Raw genomic sequence first — 22,523 nt, 5'->3', positions numbered from 1 at the left:
TTGCGCCATATTTTTTGGAACAACATGCACAGTACGTGCACAACGCACTCACTAGGCTGGTTGCAACGCAAGGAGTTTCTTGCTTATCTGTATTAATAGAGGCGAGTGGCCGTAGCTCATGGTACTGTTTCTGCCTTTTTAAACACTTCCGGCATTGGAAATTGTCGCGACCTTCAAGCTTAATAGTAAGTTAACATGGCCGTCGTGGTACCTCTAACGCCGGTGCAGCCAATCGTGCCGCCACTGCAGCCAAATATTTCCAAGCGTAGCATGGCAGTTCCGAGACGATCTGTACCACGCGCCGTCGTGTTGGTACAGCAGCCAACACATCCGATTTTGTGCTACTTCGAGGATCTCGACGTGGAGCAGAAATTCCAGACGTATTTTCGACGAGAATGGCAGACTTGCATCGTCAGTCAAATGGTCAGTGTGCTACTTGTGTTCGCTGCATTTACTTGTGCATCTTCCAATGCAGCGACACTAGCTATCACGGAAGCATACGCTGATTCGATCTTTGCTGAGCTCGAAATTGTATACTCCAACAAAGAGTTACTCTCGACATCAAGCTTCTCTCACGCACTGTGGCTGAGTGACAAGTCTTTCGCGGCCATCGCATTGATTATATATGTACTAGCAGGGATTTGTGTATTCCATATCTGGCGACGACGAGGCGAATACCGTTTTCCACGTGTGAGATTGGACCCCGTGCAGCTTGTTCTGCTGCTCTTTTTTCACTGTATAATCGCTCCGTTGTTCCTGGTAATCTGCGCTGGAATTGAGAAGCAGACTCGCTTGGCGAAGCAGCTCTCAGTGGTACATATCGACGACGTAAGGCTCACATCCATCCTGCTCGGTGAGGGTTTTTTGGATGGCTTGCTCTTTCTCGAATTACTTGGAGCGTGCGTGTGCACGTGTTTACTACGACTACAGTTTACGTACTGCATCTTTGTGGTCACGGAGCTCTCGATAGCTGCGATCGTAGCGACTGGTGTTCATGATACAGCGAGTGTGGTACTCAACAGAAGACTAGCAGTTCTGGCCGTTTTTCTAATCTTGTTAGGCTTGCTGCTGCGTATTGTTCGAGAACAGGAACGCAGTACACGACGAGACTTCCTCACGTCTTTCCATCTGGTCACGGAAGCCCGTCGTCTTAGCAGTGCTAACCTCGAAATGAAGGAAGAACTCTCTGGTAAACTCAACTACGAATTGCACTACGAAATGGGCGACATCCTCCGCATTCTGTGTCAAATCAAGGTTAAGATGAGTGCCGCTGAGAAGCTAGATATCGACAAGATTATCACGGCCCTTGTTCGAAATCATGACCTGTTTGAAGTCACGCTCAGCTCAACCATGCCTGAATTTGAAGAAGAGGTTCAAGGCTGGCTGCATATGATGGACTTCAAGGATCACCCTGCATCATCTGGGGACGATCCTGGATTCATGACTAAGCCAGGCAGCGATGGTCGTCGCTCTCGGCATTATTCCTTGTCGAACGACATCCTCCGGGTGTCGACGTCTCGACGTTTAAGTACTCAAAAAGGCACAAGCGAACACTTTCAAGCTAGCGACGATGGCCTCAACCACTTGCTACGTAGCTACAGTAACCGAGACGACGCGTTCGGCGCAGCGATTCGACCACGCGAGGAAGATCTGTCCAACTGGCTGATGGATAGGCTTCAGAATCATTTCTTCGTTGACATCTTCTACCTCGAGCAACACTGTTTTGCACCTCTTCAGGCGGTCTTTATAGCCTGTGTGAAGACTAATGGCTTGATCGATCGACTCGATCTGGACGAGAAGAAGCTTGTTTGTTTTGCTGCAGCTGTGGAGGAGCGATACATGAACCGAAATCCGTACCACAATCGAGTGTAAGTCCATGCTGGTGCCTTTACATTTTATAAGCACAATGTGGCTGACTCATTTGATTTACTCATTCCCAGACACGCTGCTGCGGTTGTCGCCGATATCAATTTTTATCTACGACGTGTCCATCTTAGTGTTGATGATAGTACACTGCTTGTGGCGCTTGTGGCGGCAGCAGCGCATGATATTTCGCATCCGGGAGTCTCCAACGGATTCCTCATTGCCACGAAATCCAATTTGGCCATCACGTACAGTGATGACTCGGTTCTGGAGCGCATGCATGTTGCGGAACTGTATCGCATCTTGTCCCACGTTGCATTCGATGTCTTTAGTAATATGGAAGCAGCCGAGCGCGCTGAGTGTCGTAAGATCATTATTGGTATGATCCTCGCAACAGACCTAGCACGGCATTTCCAGCGTATTTCAGTGCTCAAGACCAAAACTTTTACCATGCCAGAGCAGGCGCAGGGACTCGAGCTCTCGCTGCTGATGGAGACGATGCTCATGCTTGCAGATCTGGGGCACACAGCAAAACCGTTTTCATATCATGAAACGTGGGCCGAGCGAATTTCCGAGGAATTCTTTCGTCAGGGCGAAGCCGAGGAGCGCAATCACTTGCCGATATCGCCGCTATGTGACCGCAAACAAGCCAATTTGCCACGTAGCCAGGTTACATTCCTTACGTTGGTCGCCACGCCGTTGTTCGAGACTGCCGGCCAAGTCTTCTCTATAGACGATTACGACTCTGTGATCTCTGAGTTACGCAACAACATTTCTATGTGGAAAGAACGTATTGTAACATGCTGAGGGCACTGTGCTTGAGACCCTATCAGTCGATTCACACAAGAGCAAGACGCTGAAAGAGAATGCTGCATAGTAGTCTGTGACGTAAACTAGAATATATATATATATGTACCATGATGCTTTCGTCGAACATGAACCTTGGCACAGTATGTTTTAAGCACAACCAAAAGCAGGCTTACGAGTACTCGACCTCCTCACCGTACTCCGTGTAGTAGTTGGCAACGGACACGGAGGACTTGTCGGCGTTTTCGGTGTCGAACCAGACACAGCACTTCTCGTATGGAGGAGAGTAAAGGTGCATCGAGATGGCTCTGATCTCCGGATGTGGGTTGCCTACCTTGTGAAGTCCGAACGAGTCGTCCATGTAGGTTACACCCGATGTGAGCACTACATTGGATGTCTGGACGAGTTTATCGTTTTGCTTCTCGTAGCGCACCTCGTTTACATTTCCTTGGATTACCTTGACCCAACAGCCATCCGTGGGGTGGTCGTGTACGGGGCTGTACTTGCCAGGATTCCAGCACAGCAGCATGAGTGCGTATGTCTCGTTGTCCGTCGAAATGAGGTTGCGTGTGTAGTTGCGAGACGGATCAAAGTGTGCAAAGCGCTGCACGTCCTCCATATTGATCGAGACGTCCCTAGAAATACAACACATACGCGCGTCATTAAAATAAGGCCGGTACAGCTAGCAAAATGTTCCGTACTCGAGCAGTTGCTGGAGTTTGGGCTTGTGTTTGATAGCGAGTTCAGGGTCGCGCTCCAACTCGCGCTCCAGCGTCTCTACCAGCTGCGCCAAGTCCATTGATGCTGCGATTTTCTTATCAGGTTCTTCAAGACTTGGATCCATTGCTAAATAAGTCTCCGGTATGGCTGAAGTCGTAGTGTCCATGGCGCTCGTTCTCTCGTATCCGCCACCGTATTCGTGACTGTTCGCTGTTCTCCAACGGCTAAAGATCAGCCAATGAGAGCCGCTCATTCATTCCGGTGATGCAGGTGTCTGGTTAAGTACGATGAACATCATCATGAAGCTGCAACTTCGACCATCCAAAAGAAAACACATGTGTACGCTTTCGTTTTACTTGTCTACCAACGTGAATTCTATTGCGTTGAAGTATACTCTAGGATTCTTAGGACACTAAGCTACAGTACTCTCTTTCTGGTCCGCAGTGAGCTCCCTGGAATCTGGGTGCAGCCAGTTCTTGTACGGAGCAACAGCAGGACCCAACAAACGGTTGAGTTGGCGATCCAGACACTTTTCAATGCTGCACAAGTGGCGAATATAAGCCAGCTTCGGCCACGCAGTACGCAGTCCGCCTTCGATGTAGTCATGCATGTCCTGCTTGCTCGGGTTCTGGATGGCCTTAATGCCGATCGCCTCTTGGAACGAAAACTCGGGGACGAGCGTCACGTTGCCAGAGAAGTTCTGTCGGAAGTACGCGCTGAACTGATGGCCATAAATTTTAGGGAAAAGACCTAGGAATGCTAGCATCTTGAGGCGGTGACGCACGTCGGCAGCGATTACGCTCTCAAGAGTGTGGAAAATGCTCTTGCGGAAGCCAGGCTGGTTGATCTCGTCGCCCACGAAAGGCACAACGTGTGGGTTCACTTGTGACACGATAAAGTTCGTCACATTGAAGCAGCTCGCCATAGTTTCCATGGGCAGATCATGCTGGATACTACCGTCGCACCATTCCTTGCCCAGCGAGTTGTACGGAACAACGTTGCCGTCGAAATCACGAGCCATAAGCTGTTTGCTCTTCATAATTCCAGGAAGTGAGCACGAGCAAGCTACGGCACTCCAAAGCAAAACGTGAGGAGAGTTGATGTGGTCCAGTAGCAACTTTTTGGGGCCTTTGTGGGCGCTATTGACATCGGAAGCTGAGACAGTGATGCACACGTGACGACCTGTCTTGAGGTAGGCGTCCTGGAACGTGTAGTACATTGTCTTCTGCACCGCGTTAAGCGGTTCACCATAGTAGTGCTGTGTAGTACGTTCAAAATTTGAGCACTCAACAAGAAATCCAGTCTTGATACAGTATGTGATCTGGTCAAGCAGAGGTGGAAACCAGCGAATACCCAGAGGGATAAACCGTGTGGAGACGTCGTCCTGGATGATGTCGTCCAGCAGCTCCTTATTCGTCTTGCAGGCAATCATTGCTGCGGTGATTGCGCCACCAGATGACCCGGAGACGATGTTCGGCATCAAATCAGCTTCGAGTAGTGCCTTGATAATACCTTTATGGTACATGGCGATGGAGCCACCGCCACTCAAACACAGCGCTGTTGAACCGAACGACTGCTTGATATGCTTGAAGAATTGAACTTTTTCCTCGCGCGGGAACTCGTCTGCACTTGCGCTTCCTAGAACTTCCAGTGCTTGAACGACAGCATCGTTGTACTCGTTAATCACAGTCTTGGTGCCGGATTTGCATTCAAGATGTAGACTTGGCGAGTCCACACCCAACTCGTTCCGCATAACACAAGCTGCCATCATGTACCGTAGCTCTCGGATGTTGGGCTTGTCTTCGTTCAAAACGCGTTGTAGAGCAGTCAAGTTTGTTCGTAGCTGGACAAAGTCACAGTACTCTAAATCTTCGTCAGATATCGTTGTCTTCCAGTCGTCTTTGCCTTCCAATGTATCCAAATATTCAGCCATCTCCGCCCATACTGCGCGAGTCGGTGCAGTCCTCATAAGCTGTCGCAGTGCTGCAGCCTGTCGGTTGCGTACACCAAAGATACTTGCATACCCACGTTTTACGACTACCAGTACAATTTTGATGAGTTTAACGGTGAAATAGCACGACATGGAGAAGAAAATGCGAGCCAACTGGTACAGTGCGATACCCCACTGCAGCGAAACTCTCGCCTGCAGATACAGGAACCAGCCGATGACTTTGTACTTGTGGATAAGCACCAAACACGCGATTGTCAATGTGAGTGCTGCAGTGACCTGTGGGCTGTTGTATATGGCCTGCAAGATCGATACAAACGAGCTGGAGGCTTTGATGTCGAGCGCCTGCATGGCCTTCCATCCATCAGTAAGTACGATAGAGGCATTCCCTGTTGTCCACACTGCACGTGTGTGGATTTGAGCAGCAAAGCGTGGGGTCTCTACCATTGCTAGTGCAGCCATGGGTACGAGGTAGTAGCTAGCAATGGCCACGACCATTACGGCGCTGGTGACGTTCGCAACGAACTGAGCGATGCGCTCCGAGTCCTTCCACGTGGTCTTGGGTTGCAGTACCAGTGGAATATGTCGCTCGCTATCAGTGCGCGTCAGCTCTAGCTTCAATTGTGGTTCTGCTGCCACTGACGTTGAGGAGATTGGGGGTGTCACGGTGGCCATTGTCGTCTGAGACGGAGCAAAAAGTTGGACGGTGGTGGGTGCTCTTCGTTTGTAGCGTGTAGAGTGGTAATTGAACTAGTTTGGCGTTCAAGGGAGAGCTAATATTGGCAACTTGCCTTGTGCAATGGCGACCTGCTTGCAGAGAAGTGAGTGCGATGCATGTCACTTTTGTGCACGCATTTCTCAGATTTCATCAGATGTAAACTGAAGGGGATAGCTTTCAACCAATTGAGCTTTTTTACACTGATATTTCAGCCATTGATAGAAGAGACCTACTACTATTGGATGAAACTCGGACTGACTGCGACGTCGACCAATTTGGACCAAAGTTGCGCCAGCTGCCGGGCGGATCGGACATTTTGCAACACAATTTAAGCGTTCTCAGATCTGATGATGTCCATCAGCCAATCATCGTGCTGTAGTGGCAGAGGCCTTCACGCTACGAATTGGCATGAACTTGCGCTATCGAGCGCCGCATCAGTGAGCTGCCTCTGAGTACGCAACCCGATCAAGATCATGGTGTGTCCCGCATCCGACGACTGCAAGCCCGCGCCACCAGTGCAGGTGATGGAATCTCCGGTGGCTTTGAAGGTGAAGACGATCAGGACCAAGAAACCCAATGAGGTGATGCTTGGTATCTGCGGCGGAGTGGGTCCGGCTGCGGGATTGTTGCTGCACCAGCTCATACTGCAGAACACCGACAGTGCTGGAGAGGACCAAGGTCATCTGAATGTTTGCCACTTCTCGCGTGTCGAAGATATGACGGACCGTACCGAGTACCTCGTTTACGCCGCGAGCGTCGGCGCTGATGCAACTGATTCCGACTCGGATAGCGGGTCTACAGACGAAGATATATCTTACGACTCAGCGAAGGAGGTGGAGAACCCAGCATGTGGCATGGCCCGTACGTTCTCCATGATGCATGCTGCAGCCACTGCGGGACGTGCTCGACTTGTGGTAGGTGTGCCGTGCAATACGTTTCATGCTCAACCAATCTGGAACGAGTTCATACGGCGAACAGGTCATGCGAGCTACGTACATCACGTGCACATGTTGGAAGAGACGGTGGCGTTCATCGCAAACAAGCTGCCATCATGTAAACGCGTAGGACTGATGTCTACTACAGGAACACGAAACTCACGCGTGTACCATGATTTAATGGAGCCGCGTGGGTACACTGTGGTGGAAGTGTATGCCGGAGTGATGCAGCAGGAGCTTCACGAATCGATTTATAACCGCGAGTGGGGAGTGAAGAGTACGGCACCTTCAGTGTCATCGCGTTCGGAGGCAAATTTCCATCGCTATGCGCTGCATCTACGCGAGCAGGGAGCTGAAGTTATAATCTTAGGCTGTACCGAGATCCCATTTGTATTTGCTGGCAAGACGCATGTAACTGGCTGCCTCCTCATTGATCCGATGATGGCACTGGCTCGTGCCATGATTCGCGAGGCTGATCCAGCGAGGTTGAAACCGGTAGATGGCAGCTGTACCTCTTCAGGTACAAATTCTGTGAAGCCACAAATCTCGACCATGACAGCTTCGCTGACGCCTCGCGCACATTCGCTAACTTCCACCCATACGTAGAGTAATAGATTTAAAGCAATGTCAACCTTTATTTTGAGTCGCAACATATCTCAATTCTGCATTTACATCAACGACGAGAGCTGGTTCAAGAAGTCCGTCGCCTTCTCAGATGCTGCAGAATCAGGCATAGTGCTCGTATATGTAGCGCTTTCAGTCGATCCGGCTACTTCTTCGCGTTGTTTGCGAAGACGCTCCAGACGCAACTGCTTCCTCGTCTTCTTGTCCACCACACCGGATAAAGAAGGGTGCGCTAATGACTGCGCAAGAGTCGCTCTCTCGTGCACTTCCTTTAAATGGCGTTTCTCCGTACTTTTTAAGCGCTTCTCCCACTGCGAAACCACAAAGCTTCCTTCTTCTCTTGTGTTGTCTTCAGCTCCACCACGGTGTTGCTTCTCAGATGTCTCCATTTTAAACTGCTGTTGCGTTCCCAAGAACGCTGCGTACTCCTCGCTGCCCGTCGCGACATTCCTTGTGCGTCCGAACTCGTCCATGATTTCCACCATAGTCTTCTTATCCTTAACACTCATCTCTTCGCTCAACTTCTTCTTGGCTTCAAAGTTAACCAGACATTCCCCTTTCATAAAGTCTCGGCTTCCTCCATTGGCCATCTCCTCGTACAGCTTTGTCTTCTTTCGAAGCATCTCCGCTGACTTCTTGCTCCATGCTTCGTCGTCGCCTTCGTCTGGAGCTTCTTGCGTTTTTTTCGCCTCATCGCGCTGATTGCGAGCGTCCACGCCTCTGTTACGATGATTTTTACCTACACGGTTCTCGTCAGACCGCTTACGCCGCTTGCTGCCGCCTCGCAAATGCGCGTATTTTCCTAAACGGCGACACGAGCTCTCTTCGTCGTTTTCTGCTGTTAAGGCATCTTGCAGCCGGCGTTTTCGCTCTTGGTCCTTCTGGAACACAACGGCCTTCAAGTCCACAAGAGACTTGGCGTCGACCTTGATCTCCTTGGCCTTGGACGGCACGAGTGCCGACTCCGTCAGGAACCCGAGCGACATGTTCAACACAGTTCTGGGTTTTGGCAGCTTATTCTATAATAAATAAATATTAGTCAAATCGGGCCAGTTTGCTATAACATTTAGGTTTTTGAGTCCATGAACCCTTTTACAGCGCTATTCTGTATTCTACAGAATAAGAATTATGACAGGACATAATTTCCAGCAAGCTTGTAATCGTCGCAATTCCTCGCATGCTTGTGTTTGTAAAGGGTAGAGATGGGTGGTTCGATCTTGAGGGATCTACGAAGGGAAGATAGCCGGGGATAATTCGAATTGAATAGAAAAGACAGTATAAGATGACTGGAGGTTTTAAAAATTCAGTTTCTTGCTATTTTCGGCAGTTGTTGGTGACCACAGATTTCAGATTTATTCGAGAATGAACGCTCCCAACAAAGAAACCGTTCAAGCAGTTATGGCGCGAGCTATCCAAGGCAGGATGGAAAGCGAGGAAGCCTAAAGGACTGAGTGCGGACTTCACGTACGTGATGCCCAGTGTGACTGGCCGCTTGGATGCAGAGAAGCGCGGAGTTAAATACTTCGTTGGTACGTTCTGCAGACAGCTCGGTATATATACTCACAGTACTGACAGATATGTGCAGGCGAACAAGAACTCATGACATTTGGACGTCGTCAGGGGTTGCTGGGGCTCTCACCTTTGCCATCACTCCCAGCAAGGATCCCCATGGTAAAGAATGCGGCGTATGAGTTGGCCCGCCGTCGTGCGCCGGTTGAAGAAGTGCTGCCAGCGGAAGAACAAGCGGCACCAACTTTGGAGGTGACGCCTACTCCTCTAACTTTTCCTTCGAGTTTCCCTCCGCGTACTTCAGCTTCTACACCGTCGACTCAAGCAGGTCAAGCAATTCAGCCAGATACAGAGCAAGAAGGTGGGAGCACCACTACTAGTATGGAGGATCCGGAATACGATGTACGCTCGGGTCATGAACGTGCCGACGAGTCGAAGAGTGAAAGAGACGATTTCAACGGGATTGATGAGTTTGATGGAGAGAACTTCATGGATGCGCTACGTGGGGAGAAGCTGTTCGGGTCAGTTGCTGTAGATGATGTGAATCTGTGCGATGAAGCCGAAGATGACAACGACAGTATTGGTTGTGACTTCGATGATGAGCTGGATGTGCCTGTGTCGCCACGAGAGGACTACGAAAGCGAAGTAGAGTCTGACAGCGACTGTGAGGAGGACAGTGAGCTATTTGTGCAAGCCGACGAAGACATGCGGCGCTTGGGAGCTTCTGGGTGGAACATTTATGACGAGCAAAATTCTGGTAAGTCGGTCGTCTACAGAATAACGCTTTTGATTCTTTTCTAACTCTGTATTATATTGAAAACAGGTGATTTGACTCTTGAAGCCGCGCAGTTGTACGACGGAAACTGGGGGCCAACTAGATCTGCAGCAGCATTTGCAGAGTCCTCATTAGGAATGTTTTTCTACTTTCTTCCCAAGAAGCTCTGGTTTGTGATTCAGAAGGAGACGAATTTGTATCGCGAGGCTTGCATCCCGCTTGTCGCACGTCAGCAACGAGAGAAGCAGCTTCAAGCACAAGCAAAGGATCCCCAAAAGAAGGTCGACTCTGTCCAAGAGATTGAAGAGACGCTACGGCGAGTAAAACCTATCCAGAATTATCCACGTGATTGGTCTCCTCGTTGCTCGAACCCTTTGTTCTCATACGGATGGCCTGGAAAAACACTGGTCTACTCGAGAAGATGGCGCAGTCCCTCGTGGAACGTTCTCCAGGTTTATGAAGAGAGACAGATTCAAGATGATCACTCGTTACCTGCATTTCGCAAGTAACAACGCTGCAGATGCGTCTAAGGACAATGCATGGAAAGTCAGACCGGTACTGCAGGTACTCGAGAAAACATTTCGGCGTGGCTACCGGTTGGGGCCGCGAATCAGTTTTGACGAAGGCACCATTCCAAACAGGAGCAAGTTCAATCCGGTGCGCGTCTACAACAAGGACAAACCGCACAAGTACGGGACTAAGGTTTACATGACGTGTTGCGCGGAGACTGGCTACTGTTCTCGGTACGTTGATACAGAATTGCTAGTAGTATCAGTAGTATCGGGGTGTTTCTCAGTATCATACAGATTGCCAATTCCTCTTTTCACATAATACGAGTGTAGTCACTTACAATATGCTGTATCTTCTTCTGTATGCTACAGAATTGAAGTTTATCTCGGCGCGGCTAACAATCCAGCGCCAGCAAAGGGAACGGCACAGAAGGCAGTTATACGAAACGTGAACAAAGCCCTCGAAGGACAACCCGCAAAGCGACTTGTTGTCGCTGACAACTTCTACAGCTCGTGTGCACTGGTACTGGATTTACTTCGGAGGGGTTACTACTACGTGGGAACGCACCGCAACGACAGATTGGGATGGCCAGTCAACTTTGCGTTCACACAGAAAACGCGGCCCAAGCGTATGCCCCGAGGGACGTATCGCGTCGCTCAAGCCAAAGACTTCCCTGAGCTCATTGCTGTGTCCTGGATGGACTCGAAACCTGTGTCTATGATTGCGACTGGATGTGCAACGACGATGACTAGTGTGAGACGCCGAGTGAAGGGTGAGAGTGTTCGTGCAGACGTACCATGTCCCCAGCTGGTTGCCGATTATCATACTGGTATGGGGGGTGTCGACCAGCACGACCAGCTGCGACTGCAGCGATATTCGATACAGCGATGTGTGGCTTTCAAAAAATATTACCGCCAGTTATTCTTGGGGTTTGTTGACATGGAGATTGTCAATGGGTTCATCCTGCACAAACTCATCTTGAAGAAAAAGGGAGAACGCATACCGACGCACGCAGAGTACATGCGAAGACTGCAAACGGAGCTTTTAGCAACAACAGAAGCCACATTGCGTGCAAACACCAACGCAGAGGATTTGATTACGGAGCCAATTCGAACGCAGCCACACGCCCTGCAGAATACGAACGACATGTATGATGGAAATGGGAAGAACAAACGTCGTCAGCACCTTTGCAAGGTATGCTCGGCAATGGCGACGCCCCAAACGAAAAGCTTTGAAAGCAGCTACTTCTGCCCCCAGTGCACTCAATCCCACGCCGGCTACGTACCTCTATGTAATCGCGTTCGGAGAGAGGATAGCGGCAACACGCTCACGTGCAGCCAGATTTGGCACCAGGTCTGGCGAAACGGAACTGCGATTCCAGCACACCTGAAGAAGCCCATACGCTTTCGCAAGCGTAAGCGCGCTGACGAAGAGAAAGAAGACAGTAGTTAGCTAGTTAGTAGTCAAATCAATAGACTGTTCGCTCACCAAACATTTCGGCCAGTTCAAGCCTAGTTCTTCTTCTACTCTTGCTACCTAGAACTGGCCGAAAATTTGGTGAGCGAACTTCTGCCGTGTAGCGATGAAGCTCCGGCGGCCATCCAAAATGGCGCGAAGCCGCCAATCTCACTTATCGTTTTGGAGGGGAAATACCTTACAGAAGACATTGCGATCTTTTTTTATTCTGCAGTAGCCAATCAAAACCCCAGATAATAGCGTATGGTGGATACATTGCGAAGTTTTTGTCCGTAGAAACGGCTTTTTCAGATGTCTTTGCAGTGTCCACCTCACATGATTCGCGAGACAGCTACCATTAGATAAATTGTTGCATTCTTCTGTCAATAGTTTAATCAAGATAAACCTTTATTCTGTATAATACAGAATAAAACCCCGCTTTAAAAGGGTTAACCAAAACCCACCAGCAGCCCTTGTTTGAAATAATTGTAGCCCTCGTTCGAAGAATTTTGCTTGCCTCCTTACAGGTTATTTCTGCTTTTGGTTTCTTTTGGCTAATTGTGAACACGCACTGCTGCATCCTTTCCCGTGCTCACCTCCACTCACGCAAGGGTGAACATTTGTAATGGTCCGATGCTTGCCGATCAAACCTCTCGTCCTACCAGCGGCCACGAATGCAGACGATGTGGCTACGAACCTAGAAGCGGGTATCGAGGAAGGGAAACCAGATTCGACGGTGCCCGCAAAGGAGGTTCCTGGTACAACCTCGACCAGCCCGAGCAAATTAAAAAGTGTCGGTCGGCTGAACAGAAATGAGAGCATTAAAGCAGACACCCAGCAACATCCTAATGTGCTACGACGGACGAACACATGGGCTCGCTCAACGGGCAGCTTGTTAAGGATGGCATCAGAAAATGCTACCATTAACGTACTGCGAACATCGCTGTTTGAAATGCACGATCGAATGAGTTACCGCTGGGTGCTGCATCCGCAGTCTCCTTTCAAAGCATTTTGGGATCTTCTCAGTGCAGCTATCGTCGTTTACTACTCGTGGATTATCCCGTTCATGTTGTGCTTCTACTGGTACGAGCCGTCTACAAGTTCTAGGACTTTCATGAAAGTCCTGGATGTCTGGGGCTTTGCCGACATTGCGCTTCGATTTCGCACTGGTTACATTGAATACGGCGCTGTTGTAATGAACCCTCGCAAAATTCGACAAGCCTACACCCGCTCTGTCTGGTTTCCAATTGATCTAGCTTCTTCAATTCCTTTCGAATACTTTGTTAAAGACACCGCCAGCGTATCGACAAGAAAAACCTTCAAAATGATCAAGTACATCAAGCTACCGCGGTTGCTTCGTTTGGGGCGCTTCGTTAAGTATCTTAAGCGGTACAAGCGATACTCAAGCCTCACAATCTCGCTCAACGCAATGATTTTCTCTGGTCATGTAGCAGGCTGTTTATGGGTGGCCATACTTAAACCGTGTGCCGACGCCATTGAAGCCACCCGATCGCACTGCCAAGATGGTGGTGAGATGGATGTCTATTGGGTCGCCTTTCACCATGGAATAGTATCCTTGTTGGGCGTATCTGCTACTCATGTAGAAGCCAACGACCGGTTTCTTAGCGGAGGATACAATCATATCGCTAGTGACGACTTGAACAGCACTATCTACCTATGGTCCAGTGCAGTATCTGTCTACGGTGCCATCGTGTCCGCCATTCTCTTCGGTACTATCATCGGATTAGTTCAAAGGTACCTAAGTACATGTATATTTCAATGCTGGAAATATCACCATCGCGACTCTAATTTGTGTGTATTTTTGCCACAATAGCTGGAACAGGGCCGAAAACGCCTTCCGAAAGAAAATGGACCATGTGACCCACGAGATGGATGCGCTAAGTTTGCCAAAACCATTACGAGTACGAAGTATCTCTAAATTTCACATTAGCTTCGCTAACAGGTATTGTGTTTGAATTTGGGCAGGCTCGAGTGACAGCGTATTACGACTACCTCTGGTTAAATGTGCGATCACTTTGAGCGAGAGCTTTATCTGTTTTGTCTCTTACAATGCAATTTGTTTCAACGCACTCGGCAGAATCGAGCACTGTCGGAGCAACTGAATTTGCTGCATGACCCAGGAATGTCAATGACACTGCGCCGACAAATTGCCATTTACCTGTTTAAGGACAATCTCTTAAAGATCCCGTTCTTTCAGCTAGCCACCGACGCTGTACTGGGTATGATCTGTATGCAGCTGCATCAGGTCATCTACATGCCCGACGATTTCATTATCCAAGAAGGTGAAATTGGTAAGGAGCTTTTTATGATCGTGAAAGGCATCGTGCGTGTGCTGCCTCCAAATGGCTGCAAGAAACCAGAAGCCGAGACCATCATCCTGCTTAGTGAAGGCGACTTTTTCGGCGAGATCGGCGTGGTCATGGAGGTTGAACGAACTCGCAGCGTGAAAGCCGAATGTATGGCAGAGCTCTGTGTTCTAGCTCGAGAGGGTTTTGACAAAATCCTGGTAGAGTTTCCAGAGTTCGCAACCGCAATGAAAAAGCTAATCGTGAAACGGGTTGGCGAAATGTGGAAGGATGACGGCCCAGAGCGCATGGAGAAGATGACGGCACTCGCGGACGCCAAGATGAAGAAAACCATTCAGACATACAAGAACATGGATAAGTTTCGTAACAAAACTCGTGCTCTGGCAACCTTCCGTCCGCGCTTGTCGAATATCCTCAGCGCAACGGGAAACCTTACACCAGTCGAAATCCGAGGAGATGAAGGGAGCGGGCTAACGAAAAATGAGATTGTAGCTGCTGCCGCTGCTGCCGCGGCTGAGGTTGCCACAACGCCCACCACTCCGGACAAGCCTCCACTCGATGCGATAACGGAAGACGGAGTCGACGAGAGGAAAACATCATCTACCACCTCAATACTGGGTGTGGCAGCGTCGGGGAACATTTACTCTCCTGGTAGACCCAGCACTGACGCATTGGAGCTAACCGATCGAAGATCGCAAGGTGCTGTGGCTTCCATTCCGTCAACGCGTCCTTCTCCACTTCAATTGCAGCAACTAGAAATGCAGTTGCGAGTCGTCGAGCAGAAGATGGAGTCGAGCTGGACCGCAAGCTTGAGGAGATTCTGCGTCATTTTGTCTCTTCTCCCTAAGCAAATACCGTACATGTTGTACTCGCCTCCGTCGTGAAGTTAATAGTGTGCTATAATATGCTATTAATATTATAAATATCGTGTCAAACTTGCTCAACAGCTGATTGAAGTTTCCTTCGCTGTCAAGTCGTGCAAGGATGACTGGAGGTGCATAAGGATGGCGCCACAATCCCAAGCTCAGCATGCCCCTCCGATCTTTCGGACAGTCGTGGCACGGCACCGCCCCGACACATCCGCTGCACCACAAACTTGGAGCGATGTAAGCTTGTAACTTACCTGTGAGAAGCTCGGTCCTAGAATCTAGGTTTTTTATACGGCGTAGGGTATCCATAAGGCCAGTTTGGCGGCACCCCACTCGTCTCCGATACCGGTATTAATAGCCGCTCTACCGGTAGGGGAAATTGTAAAATACTACCACGAGGTACTACGCACACTACCTCCGACGAGAAAATGGACTTCCTTGAAGGTTATCAAGTTTGTTTTTTACAATTCTAAACACCAATTGACGTGACTTGAATGTCCGTGTGTGTCGTTTCGGCGCATGATCGCTTTAGTTTACAAGAATACAAGATGCATGATACCAGTATTCTGCTCGCGAAGGGCGATGCCGCGACTTCCTTCTGTGGCCAGCAACGGCGACATCGACCTAGAGGCTTTCTGCCGGGCTCTACCCAAAGCTTGAAGACCAAATTCAAAGAGTACAAGTTTCAGCACGGTTCTCGTTTTTTGAAAGCCTTGCCATTGCCAATGGCAATGCCATGTGTCGTCCTGATACGGGTGGCACATGGAGGCTGGATTGTAAGCAGCTGAAGTTCAGCCTGAGCAGCCACAGCGTGACGGGACGGAGTACATTGCAAAGTGGCGTCCATGACGACCTGGTCATCTGCTTCTAAACAATGGATTAAATAACCTGAGTGCCACACTGTGGAGTCTGGCGTAGCTTTGGTTGCCCCATCGTGCTGCCTTTTCCTGTGCGCTGTTGTAAGGCAAGATCCCAGCGTGCATAGTCCACTCGCGGCGGATTTTGAACGCCCACGCCAGTCGCTGGCTATTTGCAATTTCTGTGGTCGGTCGGTGGTGCCGCGCCAACAACAGTTCACGCCGCTGTAAATGTACGGTTGGCACTCCGTGCGTTTTACATGTGAGTTTTCCGTTTCTTCTTACCTGGAGCAGTAGAGGCTGTGGGTGCCGCTATTGCGATCTTGCCTATTTCTGTAAATTACTATTCTTTAAATGCAAAAATAGTTTGCTATGAATGCCGTTAGGGCTCGGTTACATGGCGAGGCGGTTTTCTTTCCAGATTGCCTATTATTATCAACATTAATGTGCTGGAAAAATTGCATCCCGACGCGACACCCCAGGTCCCGTCCCGGCTACGCCCCTTACGTTTCTGCCCCTCGGCAGAGGACCGAAAATTCCTCCAGAAGGCCGGTCATTCCGCGATCGAGTGTGTTCGAGCGACAGCGGCCGGCACTCTCCATACAAAGCGCCAGTTGTTTCGTCTCTCTACTTCTGTAGATGCAGCGTCAGCGGATCACGCTCTTTTCGGCCGAAGACGCCGACGCCATGGCAGTCCGCGAGCGTGGCAGCATGAGACTAGGCTCTAGTCGAGGGCCGGGGCGCTTCGACAAGCGCGCACAGTCGTACAGCTTGCGCCCTAGTACGACCGTGTACGGCCAAGAAAACGAGGATTACTTCGACGGCTCGGCCAGCTACTCGTCCGTGACTGAGCGTAGCGGCACCGGAAGCTTCGCTCCCAACCGCACGCGACTTAGTGTATCCCCCGACCTCAGCAGCGCCTTCGAGGACATCTTTGAGACGGACTGGGAAGGCTACATCTGGAAACAGGGTCACGTTGTACGCTCGTGGCGCTACCGCTACGCTGTGCTTTCAGGCACGACCTTCAGCTACTACGTAAGCAAGGACGTGGCCAAGCTGGACACGGAGAAGTTCCGTGGCCGCGTCACGGTTACGGGTGCCTCACGAGATCCCAACCGCTCAAACGGCGTGCTCATCACGACGACTATTAACAAAATATTTGCCATGTACACACGCTCAAGCATTGAGTGCGAAATCTGGATCAAGATGCTGCAACAGACAGTACAGAACGGCAGCAACCAGAAACCGGGTCAGAGTTTCAGTGGCGCCTCTAATGGACGCGACTCGGATCTCCAGAGTGGACGTGCAAGCCAGTGGAATCCCGCTGCTAGTGGGAACTTGCCCTTCTCGGCGAGTAGTATTCTATCACAAACTGTCCGATCGTCAGGAGACTGGAAGGCGCGCAATTTGGCGACAGTCAAGCAATTCTACTCCATGTGGACGACGCAATTCCTTGAACAGACGGGCGTGGATGACTCAGCGGCAAACCTCATCTCACTCTTTCCCATCTGTTCGCCCGAGATGATCGTCTCGGTCAGCTACCCGTGCGAGTTTCTACCGTCCACTAAGTTTTACGGACGAGAAGGACTTGTCGACGTGGTGCTGGGTTTCTCACGCTTCGTGTTGTTCAAGAGATTCGCAGTCTCCCGCTACATGACGACCAAGCAGCCCAATGTGCTTCAGGTACTGGCTGCTGGTACCATCTGGAATAAATCGCTCAAGCGCGAGTTCACGTTCACTACACGCGACGAGATTCAGCTGAGTCCTGGCGGTCGTGTGCTCAGTCTTCAGATGCAGATTGAAGTCGACATTGCCGCGTTTCAGATGTCGGACGCCGAACGGAAGGCGGCCAAGGCGGAACGTGCGTTCCAGGCCTCAACGTCGAAGCGTGTGCTGTCTCTCTCGATCCAACACTTCCACGTGAACCGTGTCCTGGGCAAGGGAACTTTCGGCACGGTTGTGCTGGCTGAACGAAAGAACACGGGCGAAATCTTCGCAGTGAAGATCCTGGAAAAGAACTCCATGTCCAACTACGACAAGCTGCGCACCAAGACTGAGATGCGCATCCTGCGTGACGTGCATCATCCGTTCATTGCCCCGCTGCGGTTTTCGTTCCAGAGCCAATCGCGTGTGTTTCTAGGCATGGACTACTACCCGGGTGGCAGTCTGTACACCCACATGAACCGCTTCTCCAACAACAAGGAACATCGCGTCAAGATCCCGCTTGACCTGGACCGCGTCAAGTTCTATGCTGCTCAGATCGTGCTGGCGTTGTCTCATCTACACGCCTGCGACATTGTGTACCGTGATCTGAAGCCTGATAACATCATGCTTGACGTAGACGGCAACGTTGCGCTCGTCGACTTCGGTCTCTCGAAAACAAATGTGAACCAGATGTCAGGTGCTCGCACGATGGCTGGATCCCCAGCGTACACGGCCCCTGAATTACTAAAGCCGAAGCGCTCGCGCGACTATGGCAAGGCTGTGGATTGGTGGTGTCTGGGTATCCTGCTGTACGAGATGTTGCTTGCCAAGCGCCCGTTCCATCACCTGAACGTGTCGGTGCTGTACAAGCTCATCGAGAAGGAGCCTGTGAAGTTCCCGTCCAAATGTGGTATTCACCCGGACGCCCGAAGCCTGATCTTGGGCTTGCTGGAGAAGGACCCGAACAAACGTCTCGGTGCTCGTCAGACCAGCGACATCCTCACGCATCCATTTTTCAGTGAGGTTCGATGGAACATGGTTCTTCGCAAGAAGATCACCCCTCCATGGGTACCGGCACCCATGTCGATGGAGGAGGAGCGCATGAAGAGCCCCGACATTAACTTTGACAAGTATCTGGCCTCCAAGACGGCCTCCACGGGCAACTTTTTCAGCATTATCTTCCCGTGGAAACACACCCACACTCGCCACCGCCGAGCGAGATCAGAAATGGACTACGACTCGTTCGGCAAATTCAGCTACGTGAGCGACACGTCTAACTCGTTCCTTGTGGACGAAGACGAGATGCTTGACGCGGCTTTCACGGGCCGGCGCAGCATTCAAGTGCATACTTTGGCAGGTGAAGCCTGAACCCACTGAACAAAAGACTGCGCCGTAGTTGTACCAGCAGATGCACGTAGAACTCTACTAAAGGTAAATTATTTTTTTGACTACGCGTTTACCTGTTGCGTAATGTGCAAACAACCGCAATAGGATTCTCACTTGTGAAATTTCTGGTACTTCAAGCAGACCATAGCTGCATTACGCCCGCACGCTCCCATAACACCGCCGCCAGGGTGCGTGCCTGCTGAGCAAAAGTACAAACCGTCGATCGGGGATCGGTAGCTCGAATTGCCAGGCATCGGTCTCATCCAGAAGAGCTACAGAAAGCAAACACAACGTCAGTTACCTCCTGTTTTTACTCGCGCAACATCAAGTAGAGTTTACCTGGTCCAAGCCCATGGCTCCGTGAAAAATGTTTCCTCTCGGAAGCGAGAATACTCGCTCAAGATCTGGCGGCTACACGATGCAAAAAACATGAGTAATTGAGATTTAGGCTGGTGGATCCGAGCTACACGCACCGTGAGCATCTCATAGTCGATTATCGAATTCGTGAAGCCTGGCGCATACTCGTCGATTACCGAGAAAACTTGGCTCGCGAAACGCTCCTTTTTCCCTGGCTCACTCCACTTTCCATCCTGGACGGCGAAGGCACGCACGCCACCGTTATTACCTGTCATCAGCAGTACAAGCTCTATGTATGGCGTGGAGAGTGGATATTTACCTTTGGTTCGTACGGCGTGTACTGCACGAACAATAGAGCGATGTGCTTTCCTAGGAATTATGTCGGAAGACGGTGTTGGTTCTTACAGACATTAGGAAATGGCTCATGCAATTTTACCTGGTGGAGCAATCGTTGGGTCCAATGATGTCGGGATATTCATCTCGATAACAGGCCTTTTCGAACAAATTCCACGTTGGGCGTCCAAATATGCATCTTCAATCTACAGTATTGGTGCCGTTCTCACTATTTGTTCATCTCAGTTCATCGCTGTGCAACATACCTGGCCCAGAGAGTCTTCAAAATGGATCGTTCCATAATGGTTCGGCATCGGCACGTTTCCATCTCCTCCATTGGGGAAGCACGAAAAATTAGGCAGTCTGTCAAGCGCCACGTTGATCTGGAAACCATTGTCGCAAACAGAAATCTAAGCACTCGCAGTGGCAAAAAAATGATGGTTAGACATACAGTACCTTCGTTGAAGCTGACTTGCTGTTCCAGTTTCGCTTAAAATGCGTGACAACATCCTCTGGTAAGTCTCTTGGATCAAGTAGATCAAGCATGGTCGTGGCAGGACTCGCGTTCGATAGAATACAGTCCGATTCGACCACGTCTCCACTTTCTAGACAAACACCTCGAGCTTTTCCATCTTGCACACTAATGGACTTGACAGGGCTGCTCACATGAATCTCGGCGCCCGCTTCAGTTGCAGCTTTCGCGATAGCTACGGAAACCCCACCCATTCCGCCTTTTACATGCCCCCAAGCGCCCTTGATACCGTTCACTTCTCCCATGACGTGGTGGAAGAGAATGTAAGCTGATCCAGGAGTTGAAGGAGAAACCTTCGCAGCAGAAATAATTGTTACGGGGCAAGCAAAACGAACCTAGCTACAGTGCTACCCACCTTTGCGCCGATAATGGCGTCAGTAGCCAGCGTGGCCTTCAGAACATCCGACTCGAACCATTTGTCTAGAATCTTAGTAGCAGGAGCCGTCATAAATTCCACGAAAGTAGTCAACTCGCTTCCAAGCTTGCCGCAGCGATAGCCTAAGTGCGCCATAGCCTTTGCTGCTTCTAGACGCCGGCTAGGTCGTCGGAAACCGCAATGTTATATTACGCCACGAATATTGTTTTCAATAAAGCGATTTCTCACCTTAGAGAAGAAGCCGAGTCAAAAGCAGTGTGGAGATCTGGCGGGGCCTAGCACACCATTCCAGTTAGCACGCAAGAAATAATACCGCTGAGATTTTGATATCAAAGCAACCTCATCGAGCATCGGCAAGAAGAAATCCACCATGTCCTGCGCAACAAGGCAACACTCAGTGAACCTTCAGATCACCATCAGCCGCAGCTTCAACAGCACCTCCAACATCTTGTTGTACACCGGATACGCTTTCGCATCCGCAGTTGAGAATTGAGCTGTATTCAGAAGAAAATATCAGACAAACTTCACTAGGAGCTGCTGCAATCCTCTGCAAGGGCTCACCTATACTTGCTTGCGTTTGCTGCATATCACTTCCGAGGATGAGGCTGCGACCGTCACGTGTCGGCGTAAACGACGACGGGTCTCGAACAAACACTACAGCCAACACAGCACGTGAGCATTTCACCATAATTTTATACCCGTATGCCTAAAGGCTCACCCTCTAGACCGTGCCGATGCAGATCCAGATCTTTGATAATTTGCGGCCGGAAGAGCGAGAACACGTATGACGCCCGCGAGAACTTAAACCCGGGGAAAATCTCCTCCGTCACCGCCGCACCGCCGACTAGATGTCTCTTTTCCAGTACACAGACGCTCTTGCCTGCCTAGAATCAGCAGCATGCATTAGCGTGGTGCGAATTCTCTAAAATCTACAGTAGAAACTCCGTCACCTTTGCCAGATACGATGCAGCTACAAGCCCATTGTGGCCCCCGCCCACAACGATGGCGTCCCTATCCACGATAGCGAGTAAATGACTGCCCGACTGTCTTTATGTAGCCAACAACCTTACCATTTCTTTCGAAGTAGCGCGGTGGGGGGCTTCATAATTCCGAATGGGGAAGCTACTTTTTCTTGTCGCTTCAAAATGCGGAATAGCGATGGGAGGCACCAAGGTGGTCAATTAAACTTCAACATCAGAGTGATGGTCACAAGTCCGCATTGTTCGTCGCCATGTTTGAGGTGCAGATCGTGCAGCAGCGAAGAGCGGGTAGTGGGCTTCAAGCGCTGCGTCGACGTTTCTCCATGGTGCTGAGCGATCAATGCTTGACCATTACTGCGAAATCATCATCATCATCACCCAGCACTGAGGCTGTGCTGAGCATCTTGCACAACGACATAAAGACTGTGCGGGTTCGAGGGAGACTGCTGCGGGTTGTAAGGGACGGTGGCGACGCGCTTACGTAATTGCGGCAGTGCGGACCAGAGTACTAAAGTCAAAATATGACTGATTTCCGTCTTGGTGCTGTAGAGTCCGTCTGCGCGACAAAATAAAGACACTACGGGCAGCCGAGACCATGTTGGAGACCTGGGGTACGTTAATATTGGCATAGATAAGCCCAAAACGTGGAAATGCTGAGTATTAAATTCAGGCATCGATCCACTTGTTGAAGACTCCGAGATGTCTACAGCCGAGCCAGAGGCCATTGGGATGGAAGGCCTCGTAAAGTACTACGTCAACGACCCGAACTTTCGACAGCTAGTGCACGAGATTCATGATCACATTGACTCAGTTGTGGCAAGTGAGACGTTGAGCTATGAGGCTACGATGCACGCGAATGGTGACGAACTATGAACGATGGAAGCTTCATTCTTACAATTTCTGTAGTGAGTTGATCTTGTATCATGCAAATGGTACAC

At 50.2% G+C, this 22,523-nt stretch overlaps 10 protein-coding genes across 10 annotated transcripts; 5 read left to right on the top strand and 5 right to left on the bottom strand.

Annotated features, from left to right (window-relative positions):
- Positions 1-195: 195 nt before the first annotated feature.
- On the top strand, positions 196-2,501 carry PITG_02768 (uncharacterized protein; the record flags this gene model as incomplete). Its single annotated transcript, XM_002907615.1, has 4 exons — positions 196-312; positions 931-1,868; positions 1,998-2,242; positions 2,455-2,501. 4 exons carry the CDS (start codon positions 196-198, stop codon positions 2,499-2,501), a joined length of 1,347 nt encoding a protein of 448 aa, XP_002907661.1.
- A 341-nt stretch (positions 2,502-2,842) lies between these two features.
- PITG_02767 (cysteine dioxygenase, putative) lies at positions 2,843-3,578 on the bottom strand (the record flags this gene model as incomplete). The annotated part of the gene is made up of 2 exons (XM_002907614.1): positions 2,843-3,305; positions 3,372-3,578. The coding sequence occupies 2 exons, from the start codon at positions 3,512-3,514 to the stop codon at positions 2,843-2,845; spliced, it is 606 nt and encodes a 201-aa protein (XP_002907660.1).
- A 224-nt stretch (positions 3,579-3,802) lies between these two features.
- On the bottom strand, positions 3,803-6,013 carry PITG_02766 (patatin-like phospholipase, putative; the record flags this gene model as incomplete). Its single annotated transcript, XM_002907613.1, has 1 exon — positions 3,803-6,013. The coding sequence occupies one exon, from the start codon at positions 6,011-6,013 to the stop codon at positions 3,803-3,805; it is 2,211 nt and encodes a 736-aa protein (XP_002907659.1).
- A 567-nt stretch (positions 6,014-6,580) lies between these two features.
- On the top strand, positions 6,581-7,481 carry PITG_02765 (uncharacterized protein; the record flags this gene model as incomplete). Its single annotated transcript, XM_002907612.1, has 2 exons — positions 6,581-7,381; positions 7,473-7,481. The coding sequence occupies 2 exons, from the start codon at positions 6,581-6,583 to the stop codon at positions 7,479-7,481; spliced, it is 810 nt and encodes a 269-aa protein (XP_002907658.1).
- A 178-nt stretch (positions 7,482-7,659) lies between these two features.
- PITG_02764 (uncharacterized protein) lies at positions 7,660-8,626 on the bottom strand (the record flags this gene model as incomplete). The annotated part of the gene is made up of 1 exon (XM_002907611.1): positions 7,660-8,626. One exon carries the CDS (start codon positions 8,599-8,601, stop codon positions 7,660-7,662), a length of 942 nt encoding a protein of 313 aa, XP_002907657.1.
- A 3,863-nt stretch (positions 8,627-12,489) lies between these two features.
- Positions 12,490-15,075, top strand: PITG_02763 (Voltage-gated Ion Channel (VIC) Superfamily; the record flags this gene model as incomplete). Its single annotated transcript, XM_002907610.1, has 3 exons — positions 12,490-13,619; positions 13,708-13,786; positions 13,963-15,075. 3 exons carry the CDS (start codon positions 12,490-12,492, stop codon positions 15,073-15,075), a joined length of 2,322 nt encoding a protein of 773 aa, XP_002907656.1.
- Positions 15,076-16,556: 1,481 nt separating this feature from the next.
- PITG_02762 (protein kinase, putative) lies at positions 16,557-18,989 on the top strand (the record flags this gene model as incomplete). Its single annotated transcript, XM_002907609.1, has 1 exon — positions 16,557-18,989. The coding sequence occupies one exon, from the start codon at positions 16,557-16,559 to the stop codon at positions 18,987-18,989; it is 2,433 nt and encodes an 810-aa protein (XP_002907655.1).
- A 54-nt stretch (positions 18,990-19,043) lies between these two features.
- On the bottom strand, positions 19,044-20,740 carry PITG_02761 (oxidoreductase, putative; the record flags this gene model as incomplete). The annotated part of the gene is made up of 9 exons (XM_002907608.1): positions 19,044-19,046; positions 19,151-19,279; positions 19,347-19,418; positions 19,481-19,597; positions 19,684-19,733; positions 19,801-19,903; positions 20,075-20,080; positions 20,154-20,522; positions 20,585-20,740. The coding sequence occupies 9 exons, from the start codon at positions 20,738-20,740 to the stop codon at positions 19,044-19,046; spliced, it is 1,005 nt and encodes a 334-aa protein (XP_002907654.1).
- Positions 20,741-20,829: 89 nt separating this feature from the next.
- Positions 20,830-21,710, bottom strand: PITG_02760 (oxidoreductase, putative; the record flags this gene model as incomplete). The annotated part of the gene is made up of 7 exons (XM_002907607.1): positions 20,830-20,880; positions 20,945-20,980; positions 21,044-21,099; positions 21,167-21,259; positions 21,324-21,489; positions 21,556-21,616; positions 21,676-21,710. The coding sequence occupies 7 exons, from the start codon at positions 21,708-21,710 to the stop codon at positions 20,830-20,832; spliced, it is 498 nt and encodes a 165-aa protein (XP_002907653.1).
- A 470-nt stretch (positions 21,711-22,180) lies between these two features.
- PITG_02759 (uncharacterized protein) lies at positions 22,181-22,458 on the top strand (the record flags this gene model as incomplete). The annotated part of the gene is made up of 2 exons (XM_002907606.1): positions 22,181-22,196; positions 22,295-22,458. The coding sequence occupies 2 exons, from the start codon at positions 22,181-22,183 to the stop codon at positions 22,456-22,458; spliced, it is 180 nt and encodes a 59-aa protein (XP_002907652.1).
- Positions 22,459-22,523: the final 65 nt, after the last annotated feature.

Source organism: Phytophthora infestans, genomic scaffold (assembly GCF_000142945.1).
Source record: "Phytophthora infestans T30-4 supercont1.3 genomic scaffold, whole genome shotgun sequence".
Classification (NCBI taxonomy): Eukaryota; Oomycota; class Peronosporomycetes; order Peronosporales; family Peronosporaceae; genus Phytophthora; species Phytophthora infestans.
Note: the sequence above shows the minus strand (reverse complement) of the source record. Positions and strands in the feature narration are given on the sequence as shown.